This window comes from Lepidochelys kempii, chromosome 6 (assembly GCF_965140265.1).
Source record: "Lepidochelys kempii isolate rLepKem1 chromosome 6, rLepKem1.hap2, whole genome shotgun sequence".
Classification (NCBI taxonomy): Eukaryota; Metazoa; Chordata; order Testudines; family Cheloniidae; genus Lepidochelys; species Lepidochelys kempii.
This window is the reverse complement of record NC_133261.1, coordinates 107,203,909-107,220,166: the sequence shown is the minus strand read 5'-3', so window position 1 is coordinate 107,220,166 and position 16,258 is coordinate 107,203,909. Positions and strand designations below refer to the sequence as shown.

General features: G+C 39.8%; 1 protein-coding gene across 2 annotated transcripts in view; it reads right to left on the bottom strand.

Annotated features, from left to right (window-relative positions):
* AK7 (adenylate kinase 7) overlaps positions 1-16,258 on the bottom strand; it is a 63,897-nt gene that overhangs the window by 32,276 nt on the left and 15,363 nt on the right. For both annotated transcript variants that reach the window (XM_073349601.1, XM_073349602.1), the window contains exons 6-10: positions 10,809-10,892; positions 7,118-7,206; positions 6,427-6,517; positions 5,517-5,594; positions 4,197-4,346 (exon numbers count right to left, since the gene is read on the bottom strand). In XM_073349601.1, coding sequence (XP_073205702.1) covers positions 4,197-4,346; positions 5,517-5,594; positions 6,427-6,517; positions 7,118-7,206; positions 10,809-10,892 — 492 coding nt within the window. The remainder of the gene's footprint in view (positions 1-4,196; positions 4,347-5,516; positions 5,595-6,426; positions 6,518-7,117; positions 7,207-10,808; positions 10,893-16,258) is intronic.

Sequence of the window (16,258 nt, the reverse complement as noted above, 5' to 3'; positions counted from 1 at the left end):
GAAAATAAAAGATAAAGTAGCCACAAAGCTAGAAGAAACTGGTTTGAGCTAACACTAAACCTATGCTGTCAGGGGATGAGAGTGAACATGGAAATCAGGGACTAATACATATGTTTAAAAAACAACAACAAAAAGTTATAAATAAAACTGTGTAACAAAGGGAGGTTGAAGCTGTATGTCCAGTGTTGGAAGTGATTGTGATGAGATCATCCTGATGAGCTTCCCACTTGTAATTCATCACTACTTGATGAGTGTTTTTGCCTTAATAAAGATTTGTGAGACCCATCTGATGAGTAAGAGAATCTCAATTCAGTAATAACCACTCCTCCTCCTTCCCAATCTGGCCAGGAGGGCTCTGGAAGCATTTCCCCTCACTCCTCCCTGAGTGAATAGGGTTCAGCAGATGGAGACTCAAAAAGAGATCTCGCGAGATGACTTCAGATTTTCAGCAAGGCTAGCAGCAAAAGACCTCACCAAAGTCATGACAGAGATTGTACACTCTCTCAGCAAGCTAAAAAAAAAAAGCTTAAAAAATTAAAAAATAAAATCAAAGAAAGTGAAAAAGGGGAAGAAAAAAGCATTAAAGAGATAGTATGAGCCCTCTCACTCCTCCCCATCTTCCAAAGAGGAGGATGGATTGTCAGGCTCTGTCTCCCATCATGACCAGGGAAAGACTCAGGAAAGGTATTTTCCCCCTGAGAAATTCAAGGCCATGTGAACCAAACAATGTTGTATCCACTATTCAGATTCAACCTGAACAAAAAACTGAGAGTAAGTGTACGAGCAAATTTCTCCCTTCAAAATTCTCTCCAGAGGCCCTGATTCCCCCTTTGAGGAAGTAATTACAGATGAATGGGACAAGCCAGACAAAGGTAAGCACATTGACAGAACTGGATCTTGGGTTCTACAGGATCCAGGAAACAAAAGTCCCAGTTACTGAGATATCAAAGGTCGATGCAACTGTAGCATGTCTAGCTAAGGATATGGTTCAGAAGCAGAGTTCTAACCGAAGGATCTCATGGATAGAAAAATGGAGGCCACTCTCAAAAGAGAGGTTTTAGAGTAGCAGCCGTGTTAGTCTGTATTCGCAAAAAGAAAAGGAGTACTTGTGGCACCTTAGAGACTAACCAATTTATTTGAGCATAAGCTTTCGTGAGCTACAGCTCACTTCATCGGATGCATAAAGTGGAAAATGCAGTGAGGATATTTTATACACAGACCACAATCTTTCTGGTCACGTGATTACAGACATGAAAGTTGCGATATTACAACAGAAAAACTTCAAAACCAGACTCCAGCGAGAGACTACTGAATTGGAATTCATTTGCAAATTGGATACAATTAACTTAGGCTTGAATAGAGACTGGGAGTGGCTAAGTCATTATGCAAGGTAACCTATTTCCCCTTGTTTTTTCCTACCCTCTCCCTCCCCACTGTTCCTCAGACGTTCTTGTTAAACCCTGGATTTGTGCTGGAAATGGCCCACCTTGATTATCATACACATTGTAAGGAGAGTGATCACTTCAGATAAGCTATTACCAGCAAGGAGAGTGGGGTGGGGGGAGAGAAAACCTTTTGAAGTGATAAACACCCATTTTTTCATGGTCTGTGTGTATAAAACATCCTCACTGCATTTTCCACTTTATGCATTCAATGAAGTGAGCTGTAGCTCACGAAAGCTTATGCTCAAATAAATTGGTTAGTCTCTAAGGTGCCACAAGTACTCCTTTTCTCAAAAGAGAGTGATGCCTCCTCAGCGTCCTTCGGGGCGTCCCTAGCAGCTACTTGCTTTGCAGGGCATCTCTCTTCTGACTGAAAGATCTCAGAGCCCTCAAGGATAGAGATCACCCTCAGACTGATTCTATTTTAAAGAAAGTTGCCCTGGCAACAGCATTTGCTCAATGGATGCTATGAGATTCTCAGCCAAAGCCATAGCCTCCAGCTCAGTGACCAGATGCCACTACAGGCAGGTGTAGTACTCTGCCGAATTCACAGAAGCCCTACGTTTTGGAGATAAACTAGCCAAGGATAGTGGCAGACAATGCTGCAAAATCTAAGCAATCCCTTCCAACACAACACCATGCCTTTAAGAGAGTACATGACAGCGTTCAAACAAAGGTTTTCCTTTTGGCCTTCATCCTCACAGAAAGACCAGTGAAGAGACAGCATGTTCTCCAGAGGAAAGCCGTGGAACCGTGGCTCGGGAGAAAAGCCCCAAGGGAACCCGGCTGCTCCTAAAGGCTTGTTATGACAAAGACCACATAGGTCTTCACCCAGAACTGAGCTTGGGTGCAGGATTTACCATTTCCTGGAGGAAAAGGTTGCTTTGACCACAGACCAGTGGGTCAGGGAGATAGTGAGCCAGGGATATGCTCTTAAGTTATGAGCTCCATCCCATCAATTTTTCATCCAGTCCCCCATTTAAGGGACAAATCTTGTCTCTGTCCACAAGCTTAGAAAACCCCCTTGCAGTGGAATCAGTGTGGCTGTACTGTGCAAAGGTAAGCAGAATTTGAAGAGTCTACTCTCCGAACAGAACAAAAATTGGCTTTCTAAGCCTCAGGATGCAGTGAGGATCTGGATGGGGTAGTGGATATACTACTACCTTTCTCCATGAGAGGTGGCACAGGAAACACAGGTGTTATTTCAGCTCTAAAACCAGACCTGCAGGTCTATGAATGACTCCTCCCTGTCAGTTCCACAGAGATCCACAGCATACTGCCAAGCCATATGGGCTAGGCATTAGCATCAGGATTCAGGGCTAAACGTATACTTGCTAAAATACCACTCTACAATGTAATTGACAGTAGTATGTCCAAAACTCACCTACATCAGGATCTACTAGTGCTAATGCATGTGCCTACATATGGTACCACTAACTTCAGTAAGACTCTGGACAGGGGAGGGGTCTGCACTAGCAGTTCCTGAAGCAAGACAGGGGCCTAAAACTATATACAAACATAAGACTCTCTAAAATTCTCTTTTGCCTGTCAATAAACAGTTGATCGGGCTGGTCATACGTTGGGCCACTGATAATAAGAGTTTTAACATCATCCCTTTCCCACCTCCAAATTGTTTGTATCAGTATTTCATGTATTTACTTGAGTGTTCTTTTTTTGAACTGGTATGTCCATGTGATCACAGATCTAGCAACCCAGCCCAGCCCTGAAAACCCCTTTCTGTGCATGAGTGCTGGGACTTTCAATGAACCACAAGAGTTTTCCTTTGTTCTGGACCTTCTGCATCCATGGAGGCTTGGACAGGATTTACTCTTTACACACTGATATCACAACAATCACAGTCATAGCCAGGAAACTTTACAAAATTAAAGACAAAAGAGTAACTGCATGGTCACAAAAACTCTTGGACCATTGGTAACTATACTCCTGATCATTTGAATATAGCCAAATATTTAGCCCACTTAGGAAAGAGTGTTCCATATGACATTTGGAACTGGGTGAGGGAACAAATGCCTTATAACGGAGCCTGCTGATTTAGTTGTAACCAGAGCACACAAAGGACATAAAATACTCTCTCAGCTACTGATCCTAAGGCCAGGTCTACACTACAAAGTTTTGATGGCATAGTGACGTTGGTCAGGGATGTGAAAAAACCCACACACTTGACTGTCATAATTATGCTAGCAAAAACCCCTCGCCCCCATGTAACTGGAGCTATACTGGCAAAAGAAGCCTTTAAGAAGTCAATATAGCATATGTTACGTCGGGAGGTGATTTAGCTATACTGATGAAAGATCTCCTTGTGCAGGTATACACTGCATCTCCACTGGGGGGGGCTCTCTGCTGATATAGCTATACAGTACCAATGTAGCTGTATTGGCAAAGCTTTTCTAGTGTAGACTAGCCTTAAAATCAAAACATCTGAGTAAACAGATGTTTCTTATTTCATTCCAAAAGTCACCATATTATGGTATATCACATGAAAGAGCTAATTCCGGAGCCACAGCCCTCTGCTGATTTCACCTGCAGAATTTCAGTTCTAGGGACAACAGGAAAAGTATTTCTTCTCTTTAGTTCTTCGGTCCTTCTTTCAGTTTTAGTTCCCAATATATTGTATTTGTCAGTTTATTTTGAAACTCTTAACAGCATTCCAAATATTGTCACTTAATGTATATTTATACACTCCTCTTTGAAAAATATCAGAGCACTTCAATACAGCATACAGGAAATAATTACCAGTAATTCCCGACTTTGCTTGTATTCTTTGAGGACTTGCCCAATATTCTCCACCAGTCCTGTCTGAGCAACCCACTTAATGTTGAAGTTCTCCTTCAAGAATACAGCTTCCATCCGCAGGTTCACAAGTAACATATCCAAATGTGTTTGCTAAACAAGCAAAAGTACATTTAATTGCACACAGAATTCCCTGTTTGATATTAAAGGGACACTGCCAAGTAGCTTAATCCCAAAATGTAGGTCTTTTAAAAAAAAAAAAATGGAGGGGTAAGGAGTGCTGCTTTACAAAACCAAAAATTAATATTTTCAAGATTTAACCATTTAAATGAAAACAGGTTTTATTTTTAATTTAAATATTCCCATGAAGTGTTGGAAATCCAGCCACTATACCACTGGTTTGTGATCATGCATGGAAACCAGAGAGTGGAACTTTCATTTTCTAAGCAGAGTGAAGGGCAAAAAGTAAACAAAGGGCCCTAATCCAAAGTGCACTGAAGTCAATGGAATGACTCCCATTGACTTTAGTGGGCTATGATTTAGGCCTAAAGACAAGAATTCAATTTTAAAATTTTAGTTTTAATAATCTAGCTTGTTATTAATGACAAAGAGTTAAGGAAATAATTATGTAATATGATTTTTATCTTGATAGTCTCTCTCCCAGTCCTAACTCCATGCTGCAAAGACTACCATCTGTGGGCATTTTGTTACTGTAACCAACGAAGCAGCAGTCATTATTTCCATCTCTCTTAACTCCTGAATCTATTCTCATTCAGAGATTTTAATGATAGAAGGACTTTTATAACACAGACCATATTCACCCAATTATCCTTGCACTGAAATATTAAAGGGACACATTCTAAAATGCCTTTGACAATTCATACTTAGTTTACTCCAAGCTGCTTGTAAGAATACAGAAACAATTCACATCTGCCACATCCTATTGACTAATCAGAATAAAAAATTTTGTAGCTCACTATTTACATCTTATTTCCTCTATAAAGGCTCAATTCTATGCGGGCCTCCTGTGAGGTGCTTAGCATCTTCAACTCACATCAGCTCCAATACGCCACTGGAAAGCCTCAGGATCAGGTTCTACATACTAGCAAAAACTCCTCATAATTCTCTATTATGTGGTTTATAACTTGCTTCTTCATTTACTTTATCTAATTATAGTTTATGCACTTTTGTTGACATATTTTTTGTGTAATATCTTTGTGCTGATGTAAACAATAAGAAAAGAATACATTGCATGGCATTTATATTTTCATCTCATATCCCTTCCTTAAAGAAGATATTCAAAAAAGGAAACAAAATACTAACCGTCAAGTCTTTGCTTAAGAAAGCGTTTTCTCTTGGAATCTTTTGGATTTTTCCTGGTCCAACATTTTTGCTAATGCACTGTCAGAAAACAATATTGTACACATATTAAATTGGGTACTCATCTAATCCATACTTCTGACATGCACAGCAATCTGAAGAACATGTGTGTACTAGTTCAAGTTTAGAGACATGGTAGAATACCTCTGCTAGGCTGTATATCAGATCTTTTTTGCTATCTGTACTGAAAAAAATAGTGTTGCAAGCTTTCTATTTTATGGACCACATCGTAAAGCCAAGAGCCAACCATGGACCTGCTTTATTTCCCAACACTCCCACTACATGATTCTCAAAATATTTTATTCTGCAGATGACCAGAAAAAAGGCTCTGAAGTCCATGGATTACCATCTGACAATCTCTGTCCTAGTATGTTCAATTTTCAGTGTCGGTAGGCAAATCAATTGCCAATTACTTCGAAAGCACTTTTAAATAATAGAGATTTAAAATCACCAGATTGCTACTTCACAGCAGGTTACTTTGCTGGATTCTGCTTCAAGGCATGTGATTAAACAAAGTAACAAACTATATTCCTACAATTCTAGGGAAAAAAGAATTTCAAAAAGACACTGACTGCCTAGTTACAGTATATACGAACTGGATGAAAACATAAGGTCGAATCCATCAGCCCTTTATCACAGTCAAAACCCCTTTTGAAACTAATAATTTTGCCTGAATATGGACTGCAGGACTGGGCCCACATTTTGCATTATAGGATTTCAAGACTAGTTTTTATAAAATTGTTGCACAGAATCATTCAGAGAAGATTCAGGGACTTTTAACAGAGTGAGGCCTAAGGATTTACAAGACTAAAAAGATACCTAGACAAAGAAACAAAATCTTAAGCTGTTTTACCTTAACTATGGCCTGAAGAGTATGTATAGATTCATCCACTGCCACAATGTAGTGAGTCCTTGGCCTATGGTCGGCTATATTTTGTAACACCCTGCAATATAGCAAATGCAATAAATGCCCATTAGTGGAAGGAAAAATATTGTGTCTTTAATATGAAATATAATATAGAAGCAACCCCGAGGCAAAGGGTATGAGGAAACTCTGAAGGTGAATATTCCAAAGCATGCTATTTTCATATTGATTTTTATTCGTAAGATAAGATACCTAGATATCTCAGTTTGGCCAAGACAATTCAGGAATATGAAACAATGTCTCTAGAAAATATACGCCAAACTGCTACTTGTCCTTTCTATCCTGGTTTCAAAAACTGTAGTGCAGTTCCACGTTGGTTCCATTTGGTTGACTGGTACTATGTTCTGGACATGGTACTTCTACGAATTTCTTGAAAGCATGGCCTCAATGTGCCTGTAAGTTATTACTTCCAGAAGGCCTATTTCATGTTGGAAATATTTAAAACTCCATTTGCCTGAAAATGATGTGCCAAAGTCAACTGCAATACAATGCCATTTTAAAATATAATTAAAAAAAAATGGTAGCAGCTGTTTGAAATCTCCACTGGTAGGTATGGTTTTGGTACATATATGGATACTAAGCATTTCTAGGGATGGCCATCCCTAAAAAGCATACTTACGCTGCTAAATCAACAACATGAATGGTTGGAAGAAAATTGTTTCCATCTCCAAAAACTGGTATTGCAGGAGTCTCACCAAGCCAAGCTGTCTGAAAATAAATACAAACGAAGCAGGAGGGTTATATTTAATTAGAGTTGCAAAAAGGAACATATGTACAGTTGGTGAAACTAGGTACATCCTGAATTTTAATGTTCAGTTTCTTGGATGTGAGTCTGAGCCACAGCTGAGTAATCAATTCTGCGAGCTGCTGATGTAGGCGAGCAGTCTACAAAGAGCCTACAAAGTTAGTGGGCATTTTTGACAAAACTGCTCAGTTTTGGAAAAGCTTTATTATTATTATTTTATATCTCAAAGGATATAAAATGAAAATAGAAATAAAGAAAGCTTCAGGGGCGGGGGAAAAAAAAATCACACTTTACTGAAAAAAACATTGTTCTCCTAATCCCCAACAGGCAGGCTGCATACTCCGTTGGGGTTCCATGATAGATATACGATATTGGGGGTTGGACTAGATGACCTCCTGAGGTCCCTTCCAACCCTGATATTCTATGATTCTATGATTCCCTGCCCCCTGGCTCTCCCTTCCCCAGCCAGCCTCCTCTTGCTCTCACATTCTCCCTCCGGCCTCCCCTCCCCACATCCACCTTTCCCTCGCAGGGACCCCCCCCCCACCACATTGTCCTTCCATTCCAACCTCGGATCCCTCAGCCCCATAATTCCTACCTGCAGCCTGACTCCCCTGCATCGCCCCAAAATCCCTGTCCCCATCCTGCTGCCTGAATCTCCATCACCTGCCTCCTGCCACCTAAAGCATCCCTGTTCCCCCGCCTGCCCACACATCCCCTGAACCTCTTTAGCCTCCTCCCTCTGCAGCCCAGGGGTGACTGAGGGGCATCGCTTACAGGGGTGGGGGGAATGGGAGGGTCTCTCTTACCTTCCCTCCAAGCGGCACCATCCCTGGGAGCAGGGGCTGGGGCCCGGGAAGGGGAGTCCTGGCCAGGCTGGGGGCTCTGCCCTGGGAGAGGCTCCAGGGGCAGAGCAGGAATGTTACTTTCTTACACTATACCCTTACCAACATAGGATATACTGGGATATAGTTCAAAAAGTGGGGAACGACTGAATATGATTTAAACTAAAAATCTGCTAAATGACTCAATGTGGCCATGTCCACACTACAGGCCTAGGCTGGCATAGCTGTATTTATAGGCTGGGAAGAATTTGATTTTTTTAAATATATAATTTCAAGGAATAATATCAATGTTTATTCTAAGCATTTTTTCTTGCACTATCGATTGAAATAGTCACAGTTGTGGGAAATTAGAGGGTGGGGTCAGACAATTATTTAATTGCAGTCTCTAGTAAGTTCTCAAGCAGCAACCTAATTTCCTTTTTTTCAGGGTTACTGGCCTATTGGATGGAGGAAGCTGTAGAACTGATATATCTTGATTTTAGTAAGGCTTTTGACACAGTCCCACATGACAAACTCATAAGCAAACAAGGGAGCTGTGGTCCAGATGAAATTACAATAAGGTGGGTGTATAACTGATTGAAAGACCATACTCAAATAGTAATTATCAATGGTTCGCTGTCAAACTGTGAGGGTGTATCTAGTGGAGTCGTACAGGGGTCTATCCTGCATCTGATACTATTCAATATGTTAATTAATAACTGATAATGGAGTGTAGAGTAAGCATATAAAAGTTGCAGGTGACACCAAGATGGAAGGGTTGCTAGCCCTTTTTAGGACATGATTAGAATTCAGAAAGACCTGGAGAAATTAGAGAGCTGGTCTGAAATCAACAAGATGAAATTCAATAAAGACTAGTGCAAAGTACTCCACTTAGGAAGTAAAAATCAACTGTACAAATACAAAATGGGGAATAACTGGCTAGGCAGTAGTATTGCTCAAAAGGATCTGGGGGCTATAGTGGATCACCAGTTGATTATGAGCCAACAATATGATGCAGTTGCAAAAAAAGCTAATATTCTGGGATAACAGGAGTATTGTATGTAAGACACTAGAGGTAACTGTCCTGCGGTATTTGGCACTGACAAGGCCACAGCTGGGTCTGGTTTTGGGCACCACACTTCAGAAAGATGAGAGTTCAGAGGAGCGCAACGAAAATGTTAAAAGGTTTAGAAAAACAGACCTGTGTGGAAAGGTTAAAAAAACTGGGTATATTAGTTTTGAGAAAAGAAGACTGAGGATAGACCTGATAACAGTCTTCAAATATGGTAAGGGGTTTTATAAAGAGGATGCTATTCAGATGTTCTCCATGTCCATTGAAGGTCGGACAAGAAGTAATGGGCTTAATCTGCAGCAGGTGAGATTTGAGTTAGTTATTAAGAAAAACTTTCTAACTATAAGGATAGTTAAATACTGGAATGGTCTTCCAAGGGAGGCTGTGGAATCCTAGTCCTTGGAGGTTTTTAAGAACAGTTTAGATAAACACCCGTCAGGGATGGTCTAGATTTACTTGATCCTGCTTCAGCACAGGGGGCTGGACTAGATAACCTTTCAAAGTCCCTTCTAGCCTTAAATCTCTATGATTCCATATTGGCATAGCTATGCCAATACAGACCCCCAGTGTAGACACATCATGTGCTGTCAGAATGAAGAGTTCTTGCGGCACAGTAATACCATCTCCACAAACAACATTAGCTATGTCAACAGAAGTACTTTTTTATCGGTATAGTTGTGTCTCTAATGGAGGTTTTGCCAAAATAACTGGGTCAACTAGTGTGTGTATTTTTTTCACACTACTGGTCAAAACAATTATGCTGTGTAACGGTGCGCAACTCACCCCTGTGGCACCTCCTGCTGGTTGTCCAGGAATTAGCTCTTTTTACCAGCTCCAGAGCACCCTCTGCTGGTGTCCCGCCACTGCTGGCCCCCGTGTCCCTCCCGGACCACGGTGCCCCTTAATCTGGGGGTTCTGCCACAGCAGTGTCCCCTCACTCTCAGGGTTTCCCCTCCCCAGGGAACCCTCAACCCCCTAATCCCACCTTGCCTCAGCACCTACTGCCAGTCATCATCTAGCCCCCACTCTCTGGGGCAGACTGCAGTATAAGAGCCAGTAATCATAGGCAAGGGAGGTAGGACCTACTGCCTTTACCTAGCCCCGGGCTGTCCCTTCGCAGCCCCAGAACCTGTTTAGGCCCCGCGCAAGGCCCTGCAGCCTGGGGGTTTCCAGGCAGGAGCTCCCCAGCTCCTTTTGCCTTTCCCCAGCGCCGCTCTACTCAGGTAGTTTGCTCAGTCCCCAGGCAGCCAGGTCCTTCCCTCTCTACAGTCAGAGAGAGACTGCCTGAGCTCCTGGCTCACAGCCTTTTATAGGGCCCAACTGTGCCCTGATTGGGGCATGGCCAAGCTGTGGCAGCTTCCCCAGTCAGCCGAGGCTTGCTGCTTTCCTCAGCAGCAGCCCCCTCGCAGCTGAAGCCCTCTCCCAGGACTGGTTTCAAGCCCTTTCAGCCCTGGAGCAGGTCACCACCCTGATACATGCTGGTATAAGTTTTAAGCATAGACCATGGGAATGGACTTCAAGAGGCATTGGATCAGGTGCTCTGCCTTGTTAGTAGAGACATTGAGCATACGGTAATACTGTAGTTAGAAGTTTGTTAAATTCCCTTTCAGTTTACTTTTAAGAACTGTGCAATATTAAACTAAACTTCACCAAAATTGAAAAAGTCTACCTTAAAAAAGTAGTGAAATATTCCTTCTTCAGCTCCATACTGAAGGCCTGAAGCAACAACATAGGTTGAAAATTTGTTTTTGTTCTGTGGAGTAAAACAGGAAAGTTTTAAAAAACACTATGAACAATGTTGTAAATTAAATTTTGTTGACTTACCGTGAAATTGCACTTGAATTCTATATATGGAATAGTTCACTTACATCACTTCAGCGTGGAAGTGAGATGAATTCCTACATAACTACTAATGGGGAAATAGGCCTTTTGCTAATACTGCCAGCAGAAACCAACAGTGAAACTAACAAGCAGGCTAGGAACTACCATTCCCAAAAGTATCCTGAATCCAAGTAAGATTCATCAAGAACAGACAGGCCACTCGTGCCAGTGGGGCTAATTAAATCTGCATGAAAATGATCTAAGTGCAGCTCTTCTTTTGGATGCAGAGGACGAGGAGAGAGAGGAATTAAGTATTTTATCAACATGTTATATCCACTTTTCTGAGATAACTTCTTTCAAGAGACTGAATTGTTACTTTCCCATCCAGCATCTTTAATGACCTGAAAAATCAAAAGAAATTCTACTAAAAGTGGTAACATGGATAAATTGCTAAGGATAAATACAAAAGAATAGCTTAAAGCATGCAGGGACAAAATCAGAAAGCAGAAGCAGAAGTGACTGTCTATTTTTTTCACTATGAGGATAATGTATCTCTTGAAATCACTTTTACAGCATTTCAGAAACATATAATTATAGTTATAAACTTGACTTTATAGACAAAATACTACATAAAGGGAACCTGGTTTGCATATTTAAATAAGTAAAAGTTTACAATAACAAACAGGAAATATTTCTCAGATCAGTTGACTCTAACAACTTTTTAATAATTATTGGAATAAAAAGATTTTGAATCAGGGGAGATTAAAGATGGAATATTTACCATAGACCATTGAAATATGAGCTAGTGGGCCTTTGAAAGGATTCAGGACTTCTAAAAATATCTTTTCAGTGCCATAAGTCATGTGCATGAGAATGTATTATCCACCATTGTGACTATAAAAATTGTATTAACATTTTGAATAATCAAGCTGTAATCTTGCAATGTAGGTCTGCTGGGATATATTGACATACCGGTACATTGTGATTCATATATTTATGTAATATGTTATAGGTCATTGAGGCCTGGTACGAATAACGCGTGCTTGACATGAATACGTGCACTGTAAGTTGGCAACCTAAGCAAGAACTTAAGGTCAAGAACTATTAAAACTATTTGTGCTAAAACAATCTTGTTATGTTCAGAGAAAAATACGGAGAATCAGCAGAAAAGGAAACAATACCAGCTGGATTGATATAAAATTATACACAAATCGGAGGAAATGGCATGCCTTGGATAATGGTGGCCCACCCAGGATTGTCTCTTTGGAATTGTGTGGGTAGAAGGCTGAGTAAACAAAGGCAAAGAACTGATGACGTGATGAAATGGACTATAAATGGTGGCCTACGATTTCTGCAAATTGCAGTTGTTTATTAATCCAGAGTCCCGGGTGGATATAGATGTGGTTTTCGCCAGCTCCCCGCATCTTCTGATCTTATGATCAGAAGAAATTTCAACTGACCATCGGGACCATTCTGACCTTTGGACTCTGGTATAGTATGTTTGGAGTGTGAATGTGGAGTGAGTAAGGTTTGTTTTGTAATCAATAAAGAGCATTTAGAGTATTATATACCAACACCGTGTCCGGTACCTGCCTGCTCCCCATCCTGTAGGGAGACCTCTATTGTGGGTCTAACATGTGATGGAGAATGTGGAGGGGGAGAGATATTAAGGAGTGCCAGATTTCAAGACGGGGGGAGTGTTGGGGGAGTCCTTATTTAAGATCAATGAGGGTGACTCCTTTTTTGTGAAATTTGTAAGAAAAAAAAAAAAACAAGTGGGAAGATACCGCATGGTGTTATTGTAATAATGTTTAAAACACTGTTCAGAAGAGAAGTAAAGGGATGGAAGAAGCAACCCTGTGGACTAAAGTTAAAGCCCCTACTCTGTTAGAGGAGGAGATTATTGCTTTTGAGATGTGCCCTTAGATGGAAGGTGCAATGGAACCAGATGTAATATTTGATACCATAGAAAACATGTTTGAGAAACATGTACAGCTGCACAAGCCTAATGCCAGTAAAAAGCAAACGGCCATAGTATGACTGTAGTGGCAAGCTGTAAAAAAGGCAATTGCATGTAATGAGGAAGTCCGTGCAGAGTTACAAACATTACAAGAGAATTTTAAAACTTGCCAGGAAAATTTGAAGCGGGAAGTGAGGCAGACACAGATCATGCAAACTCAGTTCGAACAAATCGGGAAACAAAATAGGAAATTGGAGAAAAGAATGATGTATTGGGAAAAGCTTAAAGCAGACAAGAATAATTTAGACCATCAAGTGATAGAAATGAAACAGTTAATTCAAAATTTGACTAAGGAAAAGGAAAAGGAGATCGCAAGCGTTTCTCACAGTTGGTGCAAGAAAACTATAGCAACATTGAAAAAGCATGTGAAAATACAGGAGCTGCAAGTTGGGCTGTGTGTCAAAAAGAGAGAGATTTGGATTTGTATTCCAATGATATTTGGTATGGAGAGTACCTGTGAGGGGGTCAAGAGAAAAGGGAATTTGATCAACCTCGAGAGGGGCTTTATACTAAGCTGAGGAAAGAAATAAGAAAATGGCTGGAAGAGCCTAAGAAAGAAAAGGCTGTAGCAGTGATAAAATGGAGATCAACCATTAAGAATGCAGCGGGGGAAATACAGTCAGAGCAGACACAAATAATTCCTGCAAGTTCGTCAGACTTACAGTTGATGGTAAAGTCAGTAGGCCCAGTAAATATAAAAAAATTGACTACATGGCTAGTACAGTGGGCAGAGTTAGGAGGAACAGAGAATTTAAAAATGAGTAAATCTTATAGGTTTATCAAGGCAGTTACCACTGGAGAAATTAGACAGACAGTAGATTGAGTGAAAAATGCTTTGGAGAGGCAGCCAGCACACCAACTGATACCAATTTATTATGCTGTTAGGGAAAGAGATAGGTCAAAGACCCATAAAAGTGTTATCCAGTGCAGATTACATGAAGCCTGGAAATTTACCCAGGGATTACCTGTTAAGGAGAATAACATTGCAATTATTGGTTGAAGAAATACAATCAGTGACTAATCCCAGGGCAAAGGTCGCCAGACATGTCACAGCTGATTCTCTGATGGCAGTTGATTTGAATCAGAGATAATTTTAAAATGATGTGTTTAAAGGATTGGACAAGAATTTATTAGTGATGTCTACTAATTTGGTGAACCAAACAGCCCAGGATGAGGGGTTAACTGTTATGGATGCACTGGAGCACTGAATAGTATCCCAACAGATGATGAAAGGGCGAAGCCAGGTAAAAGGATTAAAACCCAGAGTACCTTTTGTTGAAGCAATAATATTCAAATGAAAGTGCTTGTAAATCAGGATACCGTAAAAAAGGAAGCAGCTGTGGTAGAGGACAAAACACCCTACAAGAACGTAGAGGGTGGAATAATCAAAATAAGCCCTAAAAGGAAGTAGATGTAATTCGGAATATCGCTTGAAGGTATTTAAAATTGAGGGGAGTAAATATGAATAAGTGGAATGGGAAACATACTAATAAACTGATCAAAGAAATGCAAAGGATGAAAGAAGAAATGTTTAAGGAGCAGAAAAAGGTTGTAGGTATGCAAGCTGAGGGTTCAGAGAAACCTGCTCGATAGGAAAGCCATGATGACAAGTTGCTCCCACTGAAAATGGGTCCTCAGGAGTGGGAGATGGTAACTAGATTAAAATGGAATTCAAATGGGAGGGCTAGGACAACTGTCATTGTGGGAGATAATGAACTAAAAAATGCCCTATTGGATAGTGGGGCTGTTGTAAATATTGTAAATAAAAGTTGTAATTTCTCTCGATATGTGTCAGGAGATCATTACAGCAGCCTCCTTTATTGGGGAAGGAGTAACAGGAAAAATGTATCATTCAGTAGAAATAGCTATACCCAGAGAGAGAGAGTGAGGGATTTTTGTTGTAAAAAACAAATGCTTCAGATAGATCAGGCGGCTGAGCCACTAATATTGGGGTCTCCCTTTTTGAAGAGGAGTTGGTTAGTTTTGTATTTAACTAATGAAGTTCTGTGGCGTGTACCTGGCTGGACAGAAAGCGTCCTGACAGCAGGGTACATTCCAAGAATATATGCTGCAGAAGCAGTGGAGAAAATTATACTGGATCAACAGGATGTGTGGGTAAAGAAGTTTCCCGATGTATAAATTAAAAATAAAGCAGGATGTGGTAAAATCGAAGCATGTGTTAAAATCGTGGGGGACAAAGTGCCATGATTAATGTATGTATGTAAATTCTTGTGTGGCTCAGAACAGTAAATTATGAAAAATCAAAAATAAAGTAATGTATTTAAAATTAATATTAAAAAATCATGTCCTGAAGTCTAAATGGGTTAAACCATTTTCCATCATAAATAAAATTTTACCTACTGTAGTACAGATTTACATTTAAAAAAAAAAAGTGGGTCCACACATCACAATTCAAGTTATGGCCTAAAAATTAAATAATGTTCCTTTTTATTCTTTTAGTTTATCTTACAAAGAAAAAGGAATGCCCAATTGCACCGAAAATTATCCTGTCTGGACCTTGAATTTAAAGTGTAAATACGGTGCTACAATTTTTGTAATTGGCTTATTGCTTATGCTTGCTTTGCTTTGCATTTTGTGCTTAGTGAAAAATTGTGTTGTGTGAGTTATATTTTAGAAAAATAATAGCACCGGCGCTCAAGCAAAAATAAAAAAGGTTAGTATAAGTATTTAAAATAACACGTCCGAAAGCATCAGACATTATTCCTATGGAATAATAGCCATGGCTTCAATATTAAGAATCCTCATAATTCAAAAAGGGTAAAAATTTCTGGCTTTTATGGTTTTTGAATATTTGGACAAATTTAGGGGTACATAAATATACATATGGAAGCACCTCTAAAATGAAGGTACGCATCAAAGGAAATAACACATTAAACTATTAGTGGAACAGAATTAAAAAACCAACCAAACAAAACCAAATGTAAAAAAAAAAGCCTTTTAAGATAAAATTTGAAATATGGTGGAAAGATGGCAAAAATGCGACATCCAAATATCTAAAGCCAAAAAATTTAAAAAAGCAATCAAGGTATTTGTACATACTAAGGGGGGAAGGTCAACTAATGTTTAAATTTAGTTATAATGAGAACAATCTAAATATAAGTACTCTGAACTGTACCTTTTAAAGTTTAAAATTTGATGTAGTCACCCTAAATGTCTAATAAATAAAAAATTGGCTAATACTCATGTAAAATAAAATAAGTCAATGGCTCTTAAATTATGAAAATATGGAGTAATGGCAAATTCTTCCATAATAATAA